This window comes from Theobroma umbraticum, unplaced genomic scaffold (assembly GCF_002168275.2).
Source record: "Theobroma umbraticum cultivar Fairchild unplaced genomic scaffold, ASM216827v3 scaffold_147.0, whole genome shotgun sequence".
Classification (NCBI taxonomy): Eukaryota; Viridiplantae; Streptophyta; class Magnoliopsida; order Malvales; family Malvaceae; genus Theobroma; species Theobroma umbraticum.
In genome coordinates this window covers 323,795-340,917 of record NW_018397259.1, presented here as the reverse complement: position 1 = coordinate 340,917, position 17,123 = coordinate 323,795, and the positions used below count along the sequence as shown (strand labels likewise).

General features: G+C 30.9%; 1 protein-coding gene across 1 annotated transcript; it reads right to left on the bottom strand.

The window, feature by feature from the left end:
* Positions 1-5,656: 5,656 nt before the first annotated feature.
* On the bottom strand, positions 5,657-8,387 carry LOC110415278 (SEC14 cytosolic factor family protein / phosphoglyceride transfer family protein). The gene is made up of 3 exons (XM_021426873.2): positions 7,941-8,387; positions 6,378-6,642; positions 5,657-6,099 (listed from the first exon to the last, which is right to left on the bottom strand). Exons 1-3 carry the CDS (start codon positions 8,182-8,184, stop codon positions 5,865-5,867), a joined length of 744 nt encoding a protein of 247 aa, XP_021282548.1. The 5' UTR covers positions 8,185-8,387; the 3' UTR covers positions 5,657-5,864.
* Positions 8,388-17,123: the final 8,736 nt, after the last annotated feature.

The window sequence follows — 17,123 nt, the reverse complement described above, 5'->3', positions numbered from 1 at the left end:
AAAATGGGCTCCCTGTGTGAATTTGTTTAAACTGGTTCATATGTCTATTAAAATTGAAAACCTTATAGCAGTCTCGAGCAAGGGTGAAAATCACTGAAACATCATCATGTTTAAACTTATTTTTGGAGTTTTTCTTCAAGTGGTAACCGTATAAACTGTGATGTGTTTCTAGGTCTACATTTTGGATTACTTTTTTAATGCCGAGATGTTGATCAAAAATGAACATAGTGTTTTCAAGACAACCAACAGCATGACGTAAGTTGTTAAAAAACCACATCCATAACTCTTCATCCTCAACATAGCTCATGCCAAATGTAACCAGATAGACGCACTCGTTTGCATATTTGCATACAGTGACAAACTAAACACCCTTGAACCTATTTTTCAGATGTGTTGCATCAATTGCAACTACAAGACACATTACATCCCTAAACCCATGGATATAAGCCTCGCACAACTAAAAATAATATTTGAATCATTGTGCCTCATCAGTAGCCACTATAATGATTGTACAGGGATTTTCTCTTTTCAACATATGAAAATACGAAGGTAGTACTTGAAATGACACTTTCGAAGGACTGAAAACAAGCCTCTCCGCATACTCTTAAGCTTGCCAAGCCTTAGCATACAAGCATTTCAATCCTCACTGAATCCTCATCTCATCAATTATGTCCTTAGGTCTCAATGATACTTCATTAACCAGATGCTTGTGAGACGTAAGTTCACCAATTATCTTCACACTTGCTGTTCGAAATCGCCTTTGTAAACCATCCACAATACATGTGTGTATTTTGTGAAACGTCTGAACTTTTCAATATTCTCCTTTAGGTAACCTCATTACATGCACACCGAATTTGCATGTTATGTCCTTACAAGCAACCTAAAAAACGAGCTTGATATAACTTTTTTACATTTATCACAAACTGCTCTTTTAATGCCAACATGTTCAAAACTCGTTTCAATTTGGCTTTGGAGGAAAACATTATTCTTTTGTATAACCAATCATCAGCAAATGTCAATTCTTCAATGGTAATTGCTTGGAAGGAGAACCTTTCTATACCCAAAATAAGCCACATACGAGATACTCTTGCATTCCCCCTTTCTTAATAATTGTCATTAAGTAATGTCTCAAGCAAACGAATCCCGTTGTCACCAACGATGGGGTTATTGTATATGGAGTCATCACACTAAACATCTCCTACATCAACATCTCAAACATGTTTTGGTTTGCCTTCAACATCATTGCAATTTAGAATGTCACTATCATAAAACCAGTCATCGTCTAAACTATCATCATGCCATTCATTAGGGCCGCCATCAAAATCGTCAACAAATCTATCTTTACCTACAAGGAACCAATCCTCTTCACCTTGATCAGATGTAATATTATCCTCGAGCGTTGCAAGGTCATCCTTAAGTGTCTTAGTGTCATTTGAAAATGGCATTACACATTTTACAATTTCACCCGATGGTTGTTTTGGTTGGATAAAAACAAGTGATTGGTTCGATGCACATACTGATCAAAATTGTGTAGCTAATTATTGTGTGAATGTCGTGTGTCTACCAAGCTGCACAAACTCACGTGCATACGTCGATTGCCATTGTTGTGGATTAGGGATCAAATATTGTCATATATGTGAAGCATTATAAATCTCGATTTGATTAAGGTGATTATTATGTTGTACAACTTCTCCATGTAGGATAACATTTGTATGGCATTCCTTAACGATGACGTACACTGTCGAAACATTCCTATTCTTTAGCAAAATTAATGCAACATTTTCGTTGTCCTTGATAATTAAACGTGATAGCTCTTCGGCTGTAGTAATCAATGCATGTAACTTAATCTTGTGAATTTGTGAGTTTACCCCAACAACATCTTTGACCAACTTTATTAAGCACACAAATGATAAATTACTCTTAACCCCCCGTATTTGTGACTCACAACCCTTGCAAATGCCATCGACCCACTGACCACCATGTCTTATCACGAGTCACACAATTGACACATTACTGAAATTTTGAAAAACAAAATTAGTTAATTTACACATTACATGCTATGTTTTAAAATTTTACTACACACCATATTAAAAATATGTTGTCACACGTAATATTAAAAAAGATTTGTTACACGTTATATTTTAAAAAATAACTTTACCCTTTTTAATTTGTTTGACTTCGATAAGAGTTGTGTCATCGACCCCTATAGCTTATGAGAAAAAAACTTTGAACAAATCATTCTTATCCCTCGTAACTCCCTCGTTACATTAATTAATTGAGGGGAAGCTGACGCTCTACGCTGAGCAAATCAGAGTAGACTCCAAGTGAAAGTTTAGCAGTTAATCTCCTCCTAGTATTAAAAGAGTGGTTGTTATATTCATGGGAGTCCAATGGCCCACAATGGGGTGTAGCCCCATTCAACTTAGCTACTGATTGTCAAGGTCATTTGATTGACAAGGGTTTTTTTAAGAAAATAAAAAGGAAACACAAGCAGTAGGTAAAGAAAAAAAAAAGGTTACGTCAAACAAGAAAGAATAGCAAGAATCTATTGAGAGAAATAGGCATGGATAATAATTAACTTTTCTTTGCTTTGGTGTTTTGAGTGTCTTGATCATGAAGAATCACTAAGCTTCATGGACACTTGACGAGGTACGTGAACTAGTAGATTGTATGATCACACTCGTTGAAATGGGTGTATGCACCACTACTAATAGAGCGAACGTTGCTTGGTATTGGACTTGTTGTACACCATATATATTCATACTAAAACAAAGACGTTTAAAAGATAATATTTTATTATTGATGAAATATTGAGAAATCCACTGGGATTTGCTTGGAATATGGATAAACATTAGCTAGTTGGAGAGGTACTTGCATTTGATCTATGGTTTAAGGTCATAATTCTGTTTAAGAATATTATATTTTTAGGATCACCCCTTCACAAGCTAGCTAGATTCAAAACAAGCCTATATCTTTATATCTTTGTTTGCGGATTTAGCATCTGTTTTTGAAGGGATTGAGAAGCAGGAAAAAACTAGATAATGAGTTTGTTGACGGTCCAGGAGTTGATGATGAGTAGCACTAGATTATGTGAATAACTAATTATGTTTTTAACTTTGTCATGCTTTGTTTGCTTATTTTAAATGAAGTTATTTATTTAGGTTTAAGTTGGTTATGTTTAATTGTTGACAACGTATGTGTACTTTTTTATTTGCATGCTACCAGGATGAGTACTTATTTATAGTCATTTTATTTCTCTTGGTTTTTTTTTTAAAAATAGTAGAATTTTTTTGTTGTGTATGAATAAGCATACTAATAAAAAAAATTCCTACACTATCTAAAAAAATTCAAATAAGTTTTTATTTTTTTTATTACATTCTATTAAGCTATTAAATTTTTATTTTGTACAAAATAAATTCTCATAACTAATGGTTGTTTAGTCAAAATATCATTTATTATTCTATACCATGTCATATTGATATGATATGCTGACATAATAAAATATATGACGATATGATACGCTAATGCAACATGATAACATAATTGTATAGTATTTTTCACTTTTCATATTAGCATCATGTGAGTATAAAATGAAAAATGACACCTATTAACTCAAAATAAAAATATAAAATCTCAATTGAATATAATAAAAGAATAAAAACTTATTTAAATTTTTTAAATAATTTAAGAGTATTTTCAAATATTATATCTATATAATACTTGGAAAGAGACTAAATTACAAGTCTTGAGGTATCGTATAAGGATCCAACGATGTAGAAAATACTTTTCTAGAGTATTGGAACTTAAATGAGACAAAACAACAAGTATCTACAAAAATTTTAAATGATATCATTGACAAATATGCAATTGATTCCTCACATAACAAAGGACTCATTATGGGATTTGTTATTGGAGATTTTATAATTTTGATAATTTTGTACATTGGAAAATGATTCCTCCCATAACAAAGGACTAATTATGGTTGTTAATTTGAGCAATTTTTCTTGTGTAGAACAAAACTTTGTTCTGTGTAGTTGGATTGTTAGTGTCAAAATATGGATACTTAGTTCTTATGAGCAAAATTAAGAAATGTTCAAGAATATGTAACAATGAAAGCAGGTTCTTTATACTATAAATGCAATTATATATCCCTATATATATATATATATACTTTGTTAATTATATGTTTTTCAATTTGCTTTGTTATAATTCCAACATGTGTAAATTCAAAGAGAATTTTATTTTTAATAGGTTCATTTAATTACTTTAATATTGAAGGCTATTTTACTAAAATAATCAATAGGAATTTTAAATTCTGGGTCAACCAAGCAAGATAATATTATATTCCGAATATTATAACCAAACACAGGCTTGATATATTACTATCAAAATGACTTCAAAATGTAGGGAAGAAGTAAGCACTACTAAAGAGTTGGGTTCAGATTCCATTTTTTTTTACAAAAAAAAAAAAAATGGTTTGATCAGGAAATAACAAAAGAATTGCCTATATCATTTAATAAATTCAGCAAAAAGAGTTGGGGGCTCGAATAAAGAGGGAATGAATTAAATTTAGAAGTTGCCATACATGGTTAATGCACCTTAGGATTGTGATTTTCTTTCTGAGGATTAATTTCTTCGTCTGCTGAATAAAAAGGCTCATCCTCTGATTCATGCTCCTCCTCAATTGCTTCAAGCTTTTCTTTCCTGGGGTCAAGCCCATGCCCCTGTCTTTCATTGGTGGCTTGCTTGACCATCTCAGCATGGCACATCTCTGTCTTCATTGCAATTTTCTTGTCATCTTTGACCGTACTCTTTCCGCTGGACTTGGTTGCAACATGACTTCCATGCAAAACTAAATTCCATGTCGAAAAGGGGTCAGAAATACAAGATTCAAAGGGACAGAGAATGAAGTAGACATAACTCGGATGATAAACAAAGAAAACGCATTTCATGGTTTAGAGATCTGACCTTGATCCTTGGACTGGCTGCACCCCATCTCTCTCTCTCTCTCTCTCTAACAACCTTGGGAAAAATTAGTAGTGCTTTAAGTATTGGATTGTAATGTGATACTATTCTCTATATGGTAGGTTGATTTTGAGCATGATGTAGAAGATTCACTGGAGTGCATGTTTAATTCTTAATGACACTGAACGATTATACCACAAAATTAATGCTGGCAGAATATATCTCAGTTTGGTACTAACATTTATTGGAGTCTACCTCACAGGATCTTGCCTTTGAAGACAATAATGTCAATTCCTAATCTTGCCCTTCATAGCGAGTGTAAACGTGCGAACCATATTACAGTTTCATTTGGATTTGTTAAGCCAGCCTGTACATGATTATGAACAGAAGGTACAGCTACCAAAATAGATTTCTAGTGACAATACGGTTTAACTCAGCTTTAAGCCACTCTTTTTTGTTTCGGACTTTGTACTTTTATCATCTAACTTCCAGGAAATGCCAGATTTCTTAAGATTTCATCACTAGGCGACCAAAAACCGCAGCTCTTTCTGTAATTGGCAGAAAGAATCACGTTGCAAGATGTTAGGTTCTTCCAACAAAATGCCAAAAATATCCATTTGAAAAACTAATTGTCAACTTTCTGGAATCTGACATAAAAAGTTGAAGAATTTTTGCTATGACAACTAGCATCTAAATCAGAGATGAAACAGAATACATCCATATATAAATGTCTACCATACAACATCAAATTTTTGTAATTTAAAAGTACAATGCAGTGACTTCTCAGTGAATAAGGCACAGGATAAAAGACTATTATGTACAATTCCGAATTCTTGTTTTTACAGGCAGAGCTTGCTAACCTTTTCAGTGGGTTTTCAGCTGTGTATTTAATATCATAGCTAAGACATGAATTCCCTTGAGGCCAATCTCTCTTCATACCTACCTAATGAGTAGGCTGCACTAGGTACCTCTGTTAAGTGAAGAGGATCTGGTTCAATGCCATAATCTGTTAGGGGTCGGTGCTCGAGAACCTTGTCATGGTTTTGCACAAATTCAGGAATCTCAACCTCTCCTTTCTTTATGTCATCCCAAAGGTACTGTAGGCGGTTTACATACTTGATCTTCCAGTATAAACTGGGGAAGAAAAAAGTAAGCAGTTAATGCAAATAAGGCCAAAATAACAGCAAATCTGTAACCTCTGCATTACCAAGTAGGCTGCTTAATCTATTTATTGCTATTTACTGTTAGTCTAATTGATACAATAATTAAGCATATTTTAATGGGCTGCAGGAGCTTTGATGCGTAAGTTCAAGGATCAGAACAAGAAAGCATTTGCATCTGACTAAGGGTAAATTACTAGATAACCACACTGGTAAACTAGACATGGTCTAGCAACATTCAAAGCAACTCACCCTCCACTTAAGAAAAGTCGGCCAAGAGTGGCAAAGACAAGCCTTGAACGAAGCCCAGGGTGTATGAAGTAGACAACTTGCAGCCTATCCTTGATCTCAGAAGGAAGTTCTTCATAAATCCACCTCATGATAGTAACACCAGGGGAGTTGTCTTCCTTTTGCACTGTACTATGCACATAAACTATGCAGAATGGACCTTCAGGCAACTCACTACATATCTTGTGGAATATATATTTCTTCAGCCGCTCCCCACTAACAACAGGAGCTGTATATCATCAAAGAACCAAGTAATTTGTAAAAAGCCAACTCAAAATTTCCTAGATGAACAACAGAAACCTGATGAAACTCTATAAAATTTGTTCAAGATGGAATCATCTCATGTGTACAAATCAAGAAAGCATCAATTAACACAAAATGAAATCATAATCAAAATGAAACTCTTCAAAGAAATGAAATGCCCGACCGCAGGCACTGATCACTGAGCTGCACAGAAGTAGTGCAACTAATGGAAAGAAGAATTCAGACATTCTAAAATGCAATGCATTTGGAATACAGTATGGTAGAAAGGATAAAATGAGACAAGATAAGCAAAAGTATAGGATTAGATGGTCTCACCCTATCTCATGTTAAGCATATAAAGGATTAAAAGTAGAATATCATAAATTTCATCCTAAGCCATGTTTGGTGTAGGATAGGATGATGCTTTTGTCATTGGTCATTATTATCCCTCGCTATACCATTTTATACTAAATATTTTAATTTTTTAAAGGAAAACGAAACTTTTAGGGCCAAACAGCAAAACAAAAACAATATTCATTGCTTAGTATCCAGTTCATAATCTTATGCCATAGGATCAAAACAGTCATTTTCAACAAGATTAAGTATTTATCTTCTCAGAGGATAAGTCGTCTGATTTATGATACTATCCTCCTTTCCAAGTAAATATCAAACCTAATGGAAGGTCATTTTATCCTATCCTCTCCATCATCTTGTATGCTAAACACAGCCTTAGTTCCATAGTGGGGTTTAGGGTTGCATGATGTGACAAACGTTAGGTGAAGTTGAATAGATTAGTTTCTAGAAAACGGTTGCAATGGTGACAGGAGAACTGGGATGATACTTGGTAGAAATTCAAAATCATATGCCAGAAAGTCGTAGAAATTGGTAAGGCAACAGGGTTCTCTATCACAAGTAAATCATCAACAAGATAAAGGTTGAAGAAGGCCATGGAATTGGGTAGAGAGGAAAAGAACATTACAATCAATACTTTTCTATTATTATTATTATTATTATTTGATCAAAGAGAGTAAAGAACATCAGCTTTTAACAGCTCAAATCATCGACATCCTTGCACTGTTAACGTACCAGAATCCAACGCATTTACCTAATTCATTTCGACATGTTCCAACTATTACAGCCTATCCAACTAAACTTACTGAAAAAATAAAAATTCCAAATTCGCAAATCAAACACAAATTACAAGCTAAAACTTCAAACGTGTAAAACCCAAAATTAAAAGTAAAAAATAAAGAAAAATTGTTAAAGGGGGGTTGGTGTATTTACCGGGAAAGTACTTTCCAACGATGCGGATAATGCGATTACCAGATTTATCAGAGCCCTGGAAGCGGAAGAAGTGGAGGACATCGAGGTCGGAGAAATCTTCATCAGAGAAATCCTGAGAACAGTCATGCCAGTTATCTTGGTCTTCGATTTCTCTGTCTTGGTTTGCTAAGAAAGGACGCGCGTCAACACCCAAATCTGAAGCAAGCACCACCACCGAGAAATCATCATTCGATGAACTTCCCATTTCTCCTTCTTCGATTTGTTTTTGCTCCTCGTTACCACTTTCTCGTACTTTCCTTCACATTATCAAATCAATCAAAGTTCCACAAAAAGAAAAAAAAACGCACTGATCTTATCCGGCATCATCTCCTCCCGTTTACAAGTTTTTGGTCCAATTGAGTTGTGGGCTGGGCTGCATTGCCATCCAAAGTTTTGATCAAATAAAGAGATAGGAAATATTCTGGGAAAACACATTCACCTCCTATACAGGTATTATTTTAAATTATGTAAGTTAACTTTAAATAAAAATACGAACACATCTTTCGTTAAATATTTATTTCTCTTTTTCCCCATTTTATACGAGACATATTTAACTACAAAATTATATGATTTAATTAGTTTTAAAATCATCTTTACCTATTATCAAATAAACTTAATTATTTTATATTTTAATTAAATTACATAGTAAATTTATTGAAGTTACCTTTAATTCAACTACATATTGCTTTGGAGATGAATGTATTAAATTACCTTTAGTTAGTTAAAATAGATTAATTATCACAAATTTGTAAAAATATGTTTTGATAAAGAAATGAATTAAAAAATAAAATGAAAACTAGGGGGGGTGGGGGGGAAGAGGAGAAAAAGGAAAATCAAAGAAAATGAGAACAATTATAGTTTTTTAAGTAAACGTTGAACAAATATTAATTCGATTAATGGTATCATAATATACATAATTTTTGAAAAGTGATAAAAAAGGGTTTTCCAAACTAATGAGTGAAAGTTTATTTTCAATAGAAAAAAATGCCATGGATGACACTTATTATTCGTAATTAAATTATATATAATTTAATATGTTCAATACGTAGTTCAATTACAAAATGACCTAATTCAAATTTAATTTGATAATAATTAAAAATGATTTTAAAACTAATTAAAATTTTCAATTGTATTCATAACTAATGAAATCTCATAATTTTGTATATAAAGATAAAAAGTTTTGAAAAAGAAAAAAAAAGTTAAAAGAGAAAGCACACCGAAAAAAAAAGAGGAAGAGGTAAACTATAAAATGAAGAAATAAATAACAAAGAGATACACTAATCTTTTCCTTTGAAGATATTTTAATAATTAACACTTATTATTTTCTAAAAAAATAAGTGTATTTTCAACCAATTTTTATATAATAAAATAATGTCTTCTAAATTAATAATCAATAAATTTATTTTCAATTAAATCTCAAGAAAGTCTTTATATTGTAACCAAAGGAATATAAACTAGTTTAAGCTTCTACTCAATTAGTATTTGAATTAAAACCAAGAGTTTTAAACCATACAGACTTGAGTTGACTCTATTAGAGAATCTAATATAATGATCAAAATTTTATTTTTGTGATATAATATCTAAAAAAGCTTTTAAATTATTTTAAAAAATTTAAATAAGTTTTCATATTTTTATTACGTTCAATTAAGCTTATTTATTTTCATTTTGAGTCAAATAGATTTTCGTACTTTTATTTTGCGCCAAATAAACCCTTATCACTAACAGTTGACTTAGTTATAATATTATTTGTCATTTTATGTATGATACTAACGTGGTATGTTGACATGTCATAATAGATGATGACGTATGTCAATTTAATATGAAAATATGACCATATTACATTTTTCACCTTCCATATTAGTGCTATGGTAGCACCGTATGGATATAAAATGACGATGTGTATTTTGCTTAACGGTAATTAGTCAACTATTAATCATAAAGGCTTATTTGATCTAAAATAAAATTATAAAAGTTTGATTGAATACGATAAAAGAATAATTCAGAGGCTTTTTTGAGCATTATGTTTTTTTTTTATTTATGTACTAGTCTTTGGCACACCCGGTATATGGGTGAAGTCATAAACAGTTTTATTGTTTAAAGATATTAAAAGAGAAAAACAAGTTATTTTGAAAATATATATTAAAAGAAGACAAGAAAGAGGAGAGTTGATAATGGAGGCTAGTTGGCAACGAAGGGAAGATTAGAGAGTGATCGGTGAAAAAGTAGACTTGTCAAAGGCAAAAGGAAGATCAATCTTTGGTTGGAGGCATGGGGAGAAGAGAAAAGAGAGATGTTAAGGGTTTAAGAATTTAATTTGAGATTTAAGGAAAATAGGGAAAAAGCTCGATCAGGTTTTTTATCTTTTAGATTTATTGATGAAATTTTTGTTAAAAAATACCGACTAAGGCTTCCGATGGATCACTCTATTAGAAATTTGATCGAAAAATCAATTTATTGACAAAAAATTACATTGATAATTTCTCACCTTATGCTATCATTTCGCACCAAAAAGCATTCCAACCAATATTTAACTACCTATATTTCATCGGTAATAACGACTCTCTCAATCTACCGACATTCAATCGCAATTCTGTCAAGTATTTTCAACAAAATATTTTTCATAAAAAAAATTAATTTTAATAATGAAAGGGGGAAGAAAAGAATTACTATGTCAAAGATGAGGCAAAGAAGGCTACACATGGGGAAAAGGGAGAGAAAGTGAAAAAAAAGATTCAAGTCTAGGGTTTTTCTTAGGGAAAGGAGGTGATTTTAAAAGAAATAATTGAGGAAAAGAGAGAAAGGAGATGAAAAAAAATATGAGATTGACAATAGTCTAAAATCCTAATGTTGAAAATTATATATAGATTTTTTTTCAAAAGGAATAAAAAGAGAGGATTCTAGAAAAAACTAAATCAATTAAAAGGTAAAATAGGTTGAGAAAAATGCAAAAAACCTTTTTTTATTGTCCTGGCCATGACCAACACGCGAGTCCAGCAAGTAGAACCCATAAAACCCTAGCAAGCCTCTCACAAAACGGGTAGACAAGTAGACATTAACAATAATTCATAAGGCCTAGATGACACATTTAATAACACAAGTTTAAATACATCCATAACAAACTGCCCATAACATTTCAATCAACAAGAGTACAACCTTGATTTATTGACAAGAGCCATACATTGGCTATCATAGTGGATCTGAAGCCCATACATAGCAGTTCACAGTTATTACAAACATAAAGGCAATACAATGCCATCAATATAAATAACCCATACATATGTATTGACCAGTGGAGTGGACACATAGATCAAAGTTCCTACCGATTGTCAAAAGTGTTGATAACCTGGCTAATGTTAACCACTTGCTTCTTGCACAGGAATCCCCGGAGCTACTTATCTGCACATAGGAACAAGACATTGGGGTGGGTTCTCATTAACTCAATGAGTGCATACATAAATAGTCACATCAAGCTATGCAAATCATCAAAGCATATACGAATTACTTCATCAAACCCATCGAAGCACACATTTGCTCATTACATAGCTTACCAATAGGTTTCCAAGCATCATGAACCAGTAACAAAATGGTAACAAGAGAAAAGTCCTTTTAGGTAACAAGACATGCCTAGTGCCGAAGACATTGACAGTAAATAAGACCACAAGGATTGCAACACCTTCTAACTAGAGCATATCATTGTTTGGAACATGCTTATAGTTTTAGTTAAAACTAAAATATCATCTCCAATAGAAATTTTTATTGATAATAACTCAATTCCATGAAAAGCTTCATTGGAATCATTCTTATCAAAATCACTATGTTAGAATAAAAGTCTCAATAAACAATATATCAAGAAGGGTTGAATTGATATTTAAATTTCTTTGGATACTCTAAGTATAAAAATCAAACCTTTTTCCCTAAAATATATTTTCTAGCATCAAAATAAAGTTTCCAATAATAAATCACTAAACATAAAAATAATATACCAAAGTAAAACACTGTTCCTAAATTTAATTGCTCACTATAAAAATAAAGGGAAAAATATTTTCCTAAGTGAAACAAAAATTCAATATAAAACAATTTTCCTAAGCTAAGTATTAGCAATGAATAATAATGTGAAAAATTAAGAAAATACACAAAATATTTATAATGGTTCAACTTTTCTGATTCCTTCATCCACTTCCTTGGTGACTAAAGAATTTTAATCCACTATCAAGGATTCTTGCTTTTTAATGGGACAAAACAATAACCCTCATATAATCCACTAAAGGGATTATTGCTTTTAAATGGAATCAAGCGATAACCCTTATAACGACTTTTTTACAAGATACAGTGATAACCCTCATACAATCCATAACATGATTCTTGCTTTTTTGGGGGATCAAGCGATAACCCACCAACAATGGTTTTTAAAGGCTCAACCACAAACCCTCGCAAATAGCTTTTCAAGGTTAAGCTAGAACCTTTACAATAAAATGTGTATAAAGGAGTAATACAAAAGATTTACCTCACAAAGACTAGATGTTAGAGATTTTAGCTTACGTGTAGTGAAAGAAGAAAAATCAACTCAAATAAAGCAAGTATTCAACTTTGTAAGCTTTGTGGAAGACTAAAAAGATGTTAGAGAATGAATATGAGTTTTTCAAAGTTTTTCTATGGTTTGAAGCTTTGGTTCAAGTTTTCTCTTGCTTCAAAATGGCTTAAATGCGTTTATTTATAGTTGGGATAAAATTTGGAGCCGTTAGACACAAGTTTGAATCAAATCTTACCATTGTTAAAGCTTGAGGGTTGACTGTGTTCTTCAAATTTTTCAAATTAGGATTCTATAGTCGAGTATAACCTTCCCCTACTCGATCTATCTCCCCGATAGCATGTTTTTTGCAAATCTATGCTACTATAGTTGACTATGCCTCCTCTATAGTCTACAATGGTTGTGTAAAGTCAATACTTTGAAGCTTTTGACTCATCAAGGTCCACTACACTTAGGGTCGACTATGACTATTCAAAACTTGATTTTCTTGAGCTTTCTGGATCAAAGTTGAGTGTAGACACTTCAAGGTTAACTATGACTTTATAATCTTCAAGTTTTGCACTTTTACAGCCTTTAAATCAACTATAGCTTCTCTAAGATTGCCTTTTGGCTTGTGTCTTGAGGTTTGCTTAGCTTTTTGGAGCTTTTCTCCAACTATTTCCTTATTGCCTTGTTCCTACATTCAAATAACATTTCAAGGCATGTTTACTCTTGCATTTTAAGTTGTATATGCATTGTTTGAAAGCATATAAAATGTTTTCTAATGATTTATGAATTTTCAAACAAATATGTAACCTAAAGGGTTAAAAATATATTTGAGACAATTTCAAATGCTTGATATTAAGTTCAAGAACTTATATGATTTTTGTCAAATCAAAACATATGTAACTCACAGATAACAATCTCCCTTTTTTTGATATGAGAAAAACATGAGCATATTGCATTTGAAATTTCTTGAAACCTCCCCTTAACTTAAGTAGTCTTTATGTACCTTTTGAAAATATTTATATATAAATGAGAAGTGTACAAGAAATGAATATGAACTTTGAAAATTCTCCCTCTCAATGTATGCATGAAGTTCAAAAATGTTTTCAAAGCAAATTTAGCTAATATAAAAGCATTTCAATGTGCTCATAAATCTTCTCCCTTTTTTTGTTATATCAAAATGGTTACAAAGTGTTAGCATTAAACACTTAAACTCAAGAAAAAATGGTTAGTGATAATCAACAAGTATAAATAAGCATTAAGTCCAACAATAATCTCTAACCATCAAATCAAAATATTGAGATACATTTTCATGCAAATATCCAATCAAGAAATCAAGAAATATATCCATTCATCATAATATGAAAGCTTTAAATCAAGATATATTCCCCAATCAATATGTGCTCAAGCAAAGCATAGGGAAATATACTCATTTAGCACATCCAAGGATCAAAATGCATAGGTAAGTCATAATATATTTCTATTCAAGATATTCCATTAAAGCATGAAGAAATATACACAACCATTGCAATCAAGGCTTATATAGATATTTTCAAACAAGATATATTCCCATGTAAGATGTTCAATCAAGGCATTATGGATTATATCAATATATCATAAACAAATCAAGATATATCTCCATTTCATATATTTCAAGTAAGTCAATAAGGAGAATGCCATCAATCAATCAAGAATGCCACTCATAAGTATGTATATATATAGGCAAAAGTGTAGGCATTTCATCCTCTAAAGTGGCGTTTGGTAGTTTACAATACCATGTGATTATAAGTAATGTGATTATAAGTAATGTGATTGTAAGGAAATAACATTACAGTGTTTGGTATACAAGCAAAATAATGATTAAATTATAAGGAAGATAACATTGCAGCGTTTGGTTTATAAGTACTTTGCTAGAAATGTAATGTTAATTTTTAAAATTATCCCTATTTATTAAAATGCAAGTTTAATATACTTATATTTTTTATTGTTAATTTTTATATAATATCATCTATTAAATATATTTTTAATGTCATATATTTTATTTTCATTTCTTTAATATAATTTTTTATATTATATATTTTATTTTAATTTCTTTTACCTATATTATATAAATTTTAATTTAATTTAATTTATTTTAATTTTTGATAATTATATTATATATTCTATTTTAATTTTTTTTAATTTAATTATAACATTACAAAATGTTTTTAATAAGGTAATGAAGTTGGAGGATAAAAATATCTTTAAGAACATTATAAAGTTCAATGTAATGTGATTGTATTGTAATCTTATATTGCAGTGATCTGTTACAAAACAAACACTGCAATGTAACATAGTTGGACACATTGCCAAGAATGTACTCTCACTTCCCTCATACCAACCGTTATTTAAGTTCAAGTTGAATATGCATACCCAAATATAAAGCATTTATAAGTCTACATAAAATGTGAACATGATTTAGTGATATGTGTGCAATTTTATATGCTAGTATGTTCACAAATTCATTCAACTAAATAATCAAGTAATCATGCAATTATCTAAAAACAAACAAATTGAATACACAGCCAGTGATGCAAATATACTTGTAAATTTATATACAAATAAGTATAGTAAGAAGTACAACAATCATCATTCAAGCACGAATTTAAGGCATTATTAAGCACAAGTTTAATATGGTGTTTAAGATATATTACCAATAAAGATGAACACAACTTGTTGAGATTTTACCAAGATCATTGTTACAGATTTCAAGTGCTCAAGAATTATAGGACAATGTCTAGCCATCTCCCCCTTAAGCATTCACTAAATTAATTCCAACAAGGAGAAGGGATTAAATAGCTAATCATATCAAAGCATAGTCTTATCTTCCCTTAGATGGATCATGAGACAAATATGAGGACAAATCATGAGCATATGATACATAAGCATTATAATGGATATTCAGCATGTCAATTTCATACTTATATATTCAAAAAGCGAATAAAGCATGAGTATTTAAATAAATATTCAATAAATGCTTCAAATACTCATAATTTCAAGAAGTTTGTGCACATTTGCTTCAATGCATGTCTAAGACATCATTTTGCATTAAGCATCTTTTTATTTTTCAACATGCGTTGTCCAAGCACTATTAATCAAACATTTAAGGAAATTCTTATAAGAATGACAATTCAAGAGAGAATTATCTCAACAACAGTATATCATCATTTAACCTTTTTGGTAAGCTCTTTTCTATAATATTTTCAAACAGGCATTTCAATAAGAGTTCTCCTAATTGTGTATAAAATTATCAAATTTAGGAGAAGTTTTCTCATCAAGATAATATCATTATCAATGAAACATTACTAAAGCATTTAGCACATATTGTAATCACATAAAGAAATGTTCTGATCAAGTAGGCACAAGCATGATTATAAGAAAGATTTTAGTTATCTTTCCTAATCATGATTCGAATTCATTCAACGAAATGCATGCATGCATGATTTCAATAACAAACATGGGCGTATGCAAAAGGATGATCAACAAAGTTCAAGATATATGCTATTTCTCAGTTTTCCATAATTCATGAGTGATATCACTTCTTAGTAGATATTAGAAATGAAGCACTCAACTCATGAATTTATCTAAAGTAAGCATCCAAGCATCAATGAATATCAATTGTCAAAATTTAAGAAATGAGTATTCAATTGGTAACCTATAAGCTTAAGTTGGATGCACACAAAGTGTTTAGATCATGCAATCATTTAAGCTCATTGAAGACATAGTTAACACTTAAATGCATGTTCAAAAATAATTTAACTATCTCATCCTAGTATATTACGATCTAACTTGACACTTTAAATTTCTCATTCAAAAACATAACTTAAGTCAAGTTATAGACTTCAAATCTTAAAGTCAAGCAAGATAAGATATCATGTAAGCATGTTACTTGGACCAAAGAGATAGATAAACTAAAAATATTTTTCATAAAGTTCAATGTGTTTATCATGGTCAATTTCATATGCATAATCAAGAAATCAATTTTGAAATAATCAATAAAGCACAATTATAAAGTATATTCCAAAAATTGATTCTAGACCAAGCATTTTAACATCTCAATTTCTCAAGAAATGATTTAATCAATATGACCATAAAAACATTTTATTCTTAAGAAATAATGTCACCTATGCAAGCACATAAGATCAACAAATTCAATCATTTACTCATGCTTTCATTTTCATCAAGAACAAGTCATAATAGCATTTTCAACATGTGATAAACTTGTTCAAGCTATAAACTCAAGCATGGAAAATGATTTTCTCCTATAGACTCATATTGATGAAATCAATTTAAGTAGTCAAGTATTGTTATGCTCAAGTTTAACCATTTTGAACTTATCAATTTGATTTTAAAATTTCAAGGCAAAGTTGCTCAAAAGGTTAAGATATCTTAGATACAAGGAAATTAAAAAGATTAATTTTTAGGCTTAAAAGGTTAAGATATCTTAGATACAAGTAGTCAAGTACTACTAGAGTAAATGTGAAAGTAAGTTATCAAATATGCTTATGTTACTATCAAATCATTTATGTTCATGTGCAAGTGCATCTCATGCTGGCATTTCTTTAAGTCAACATTTTTGCACAATCAACACA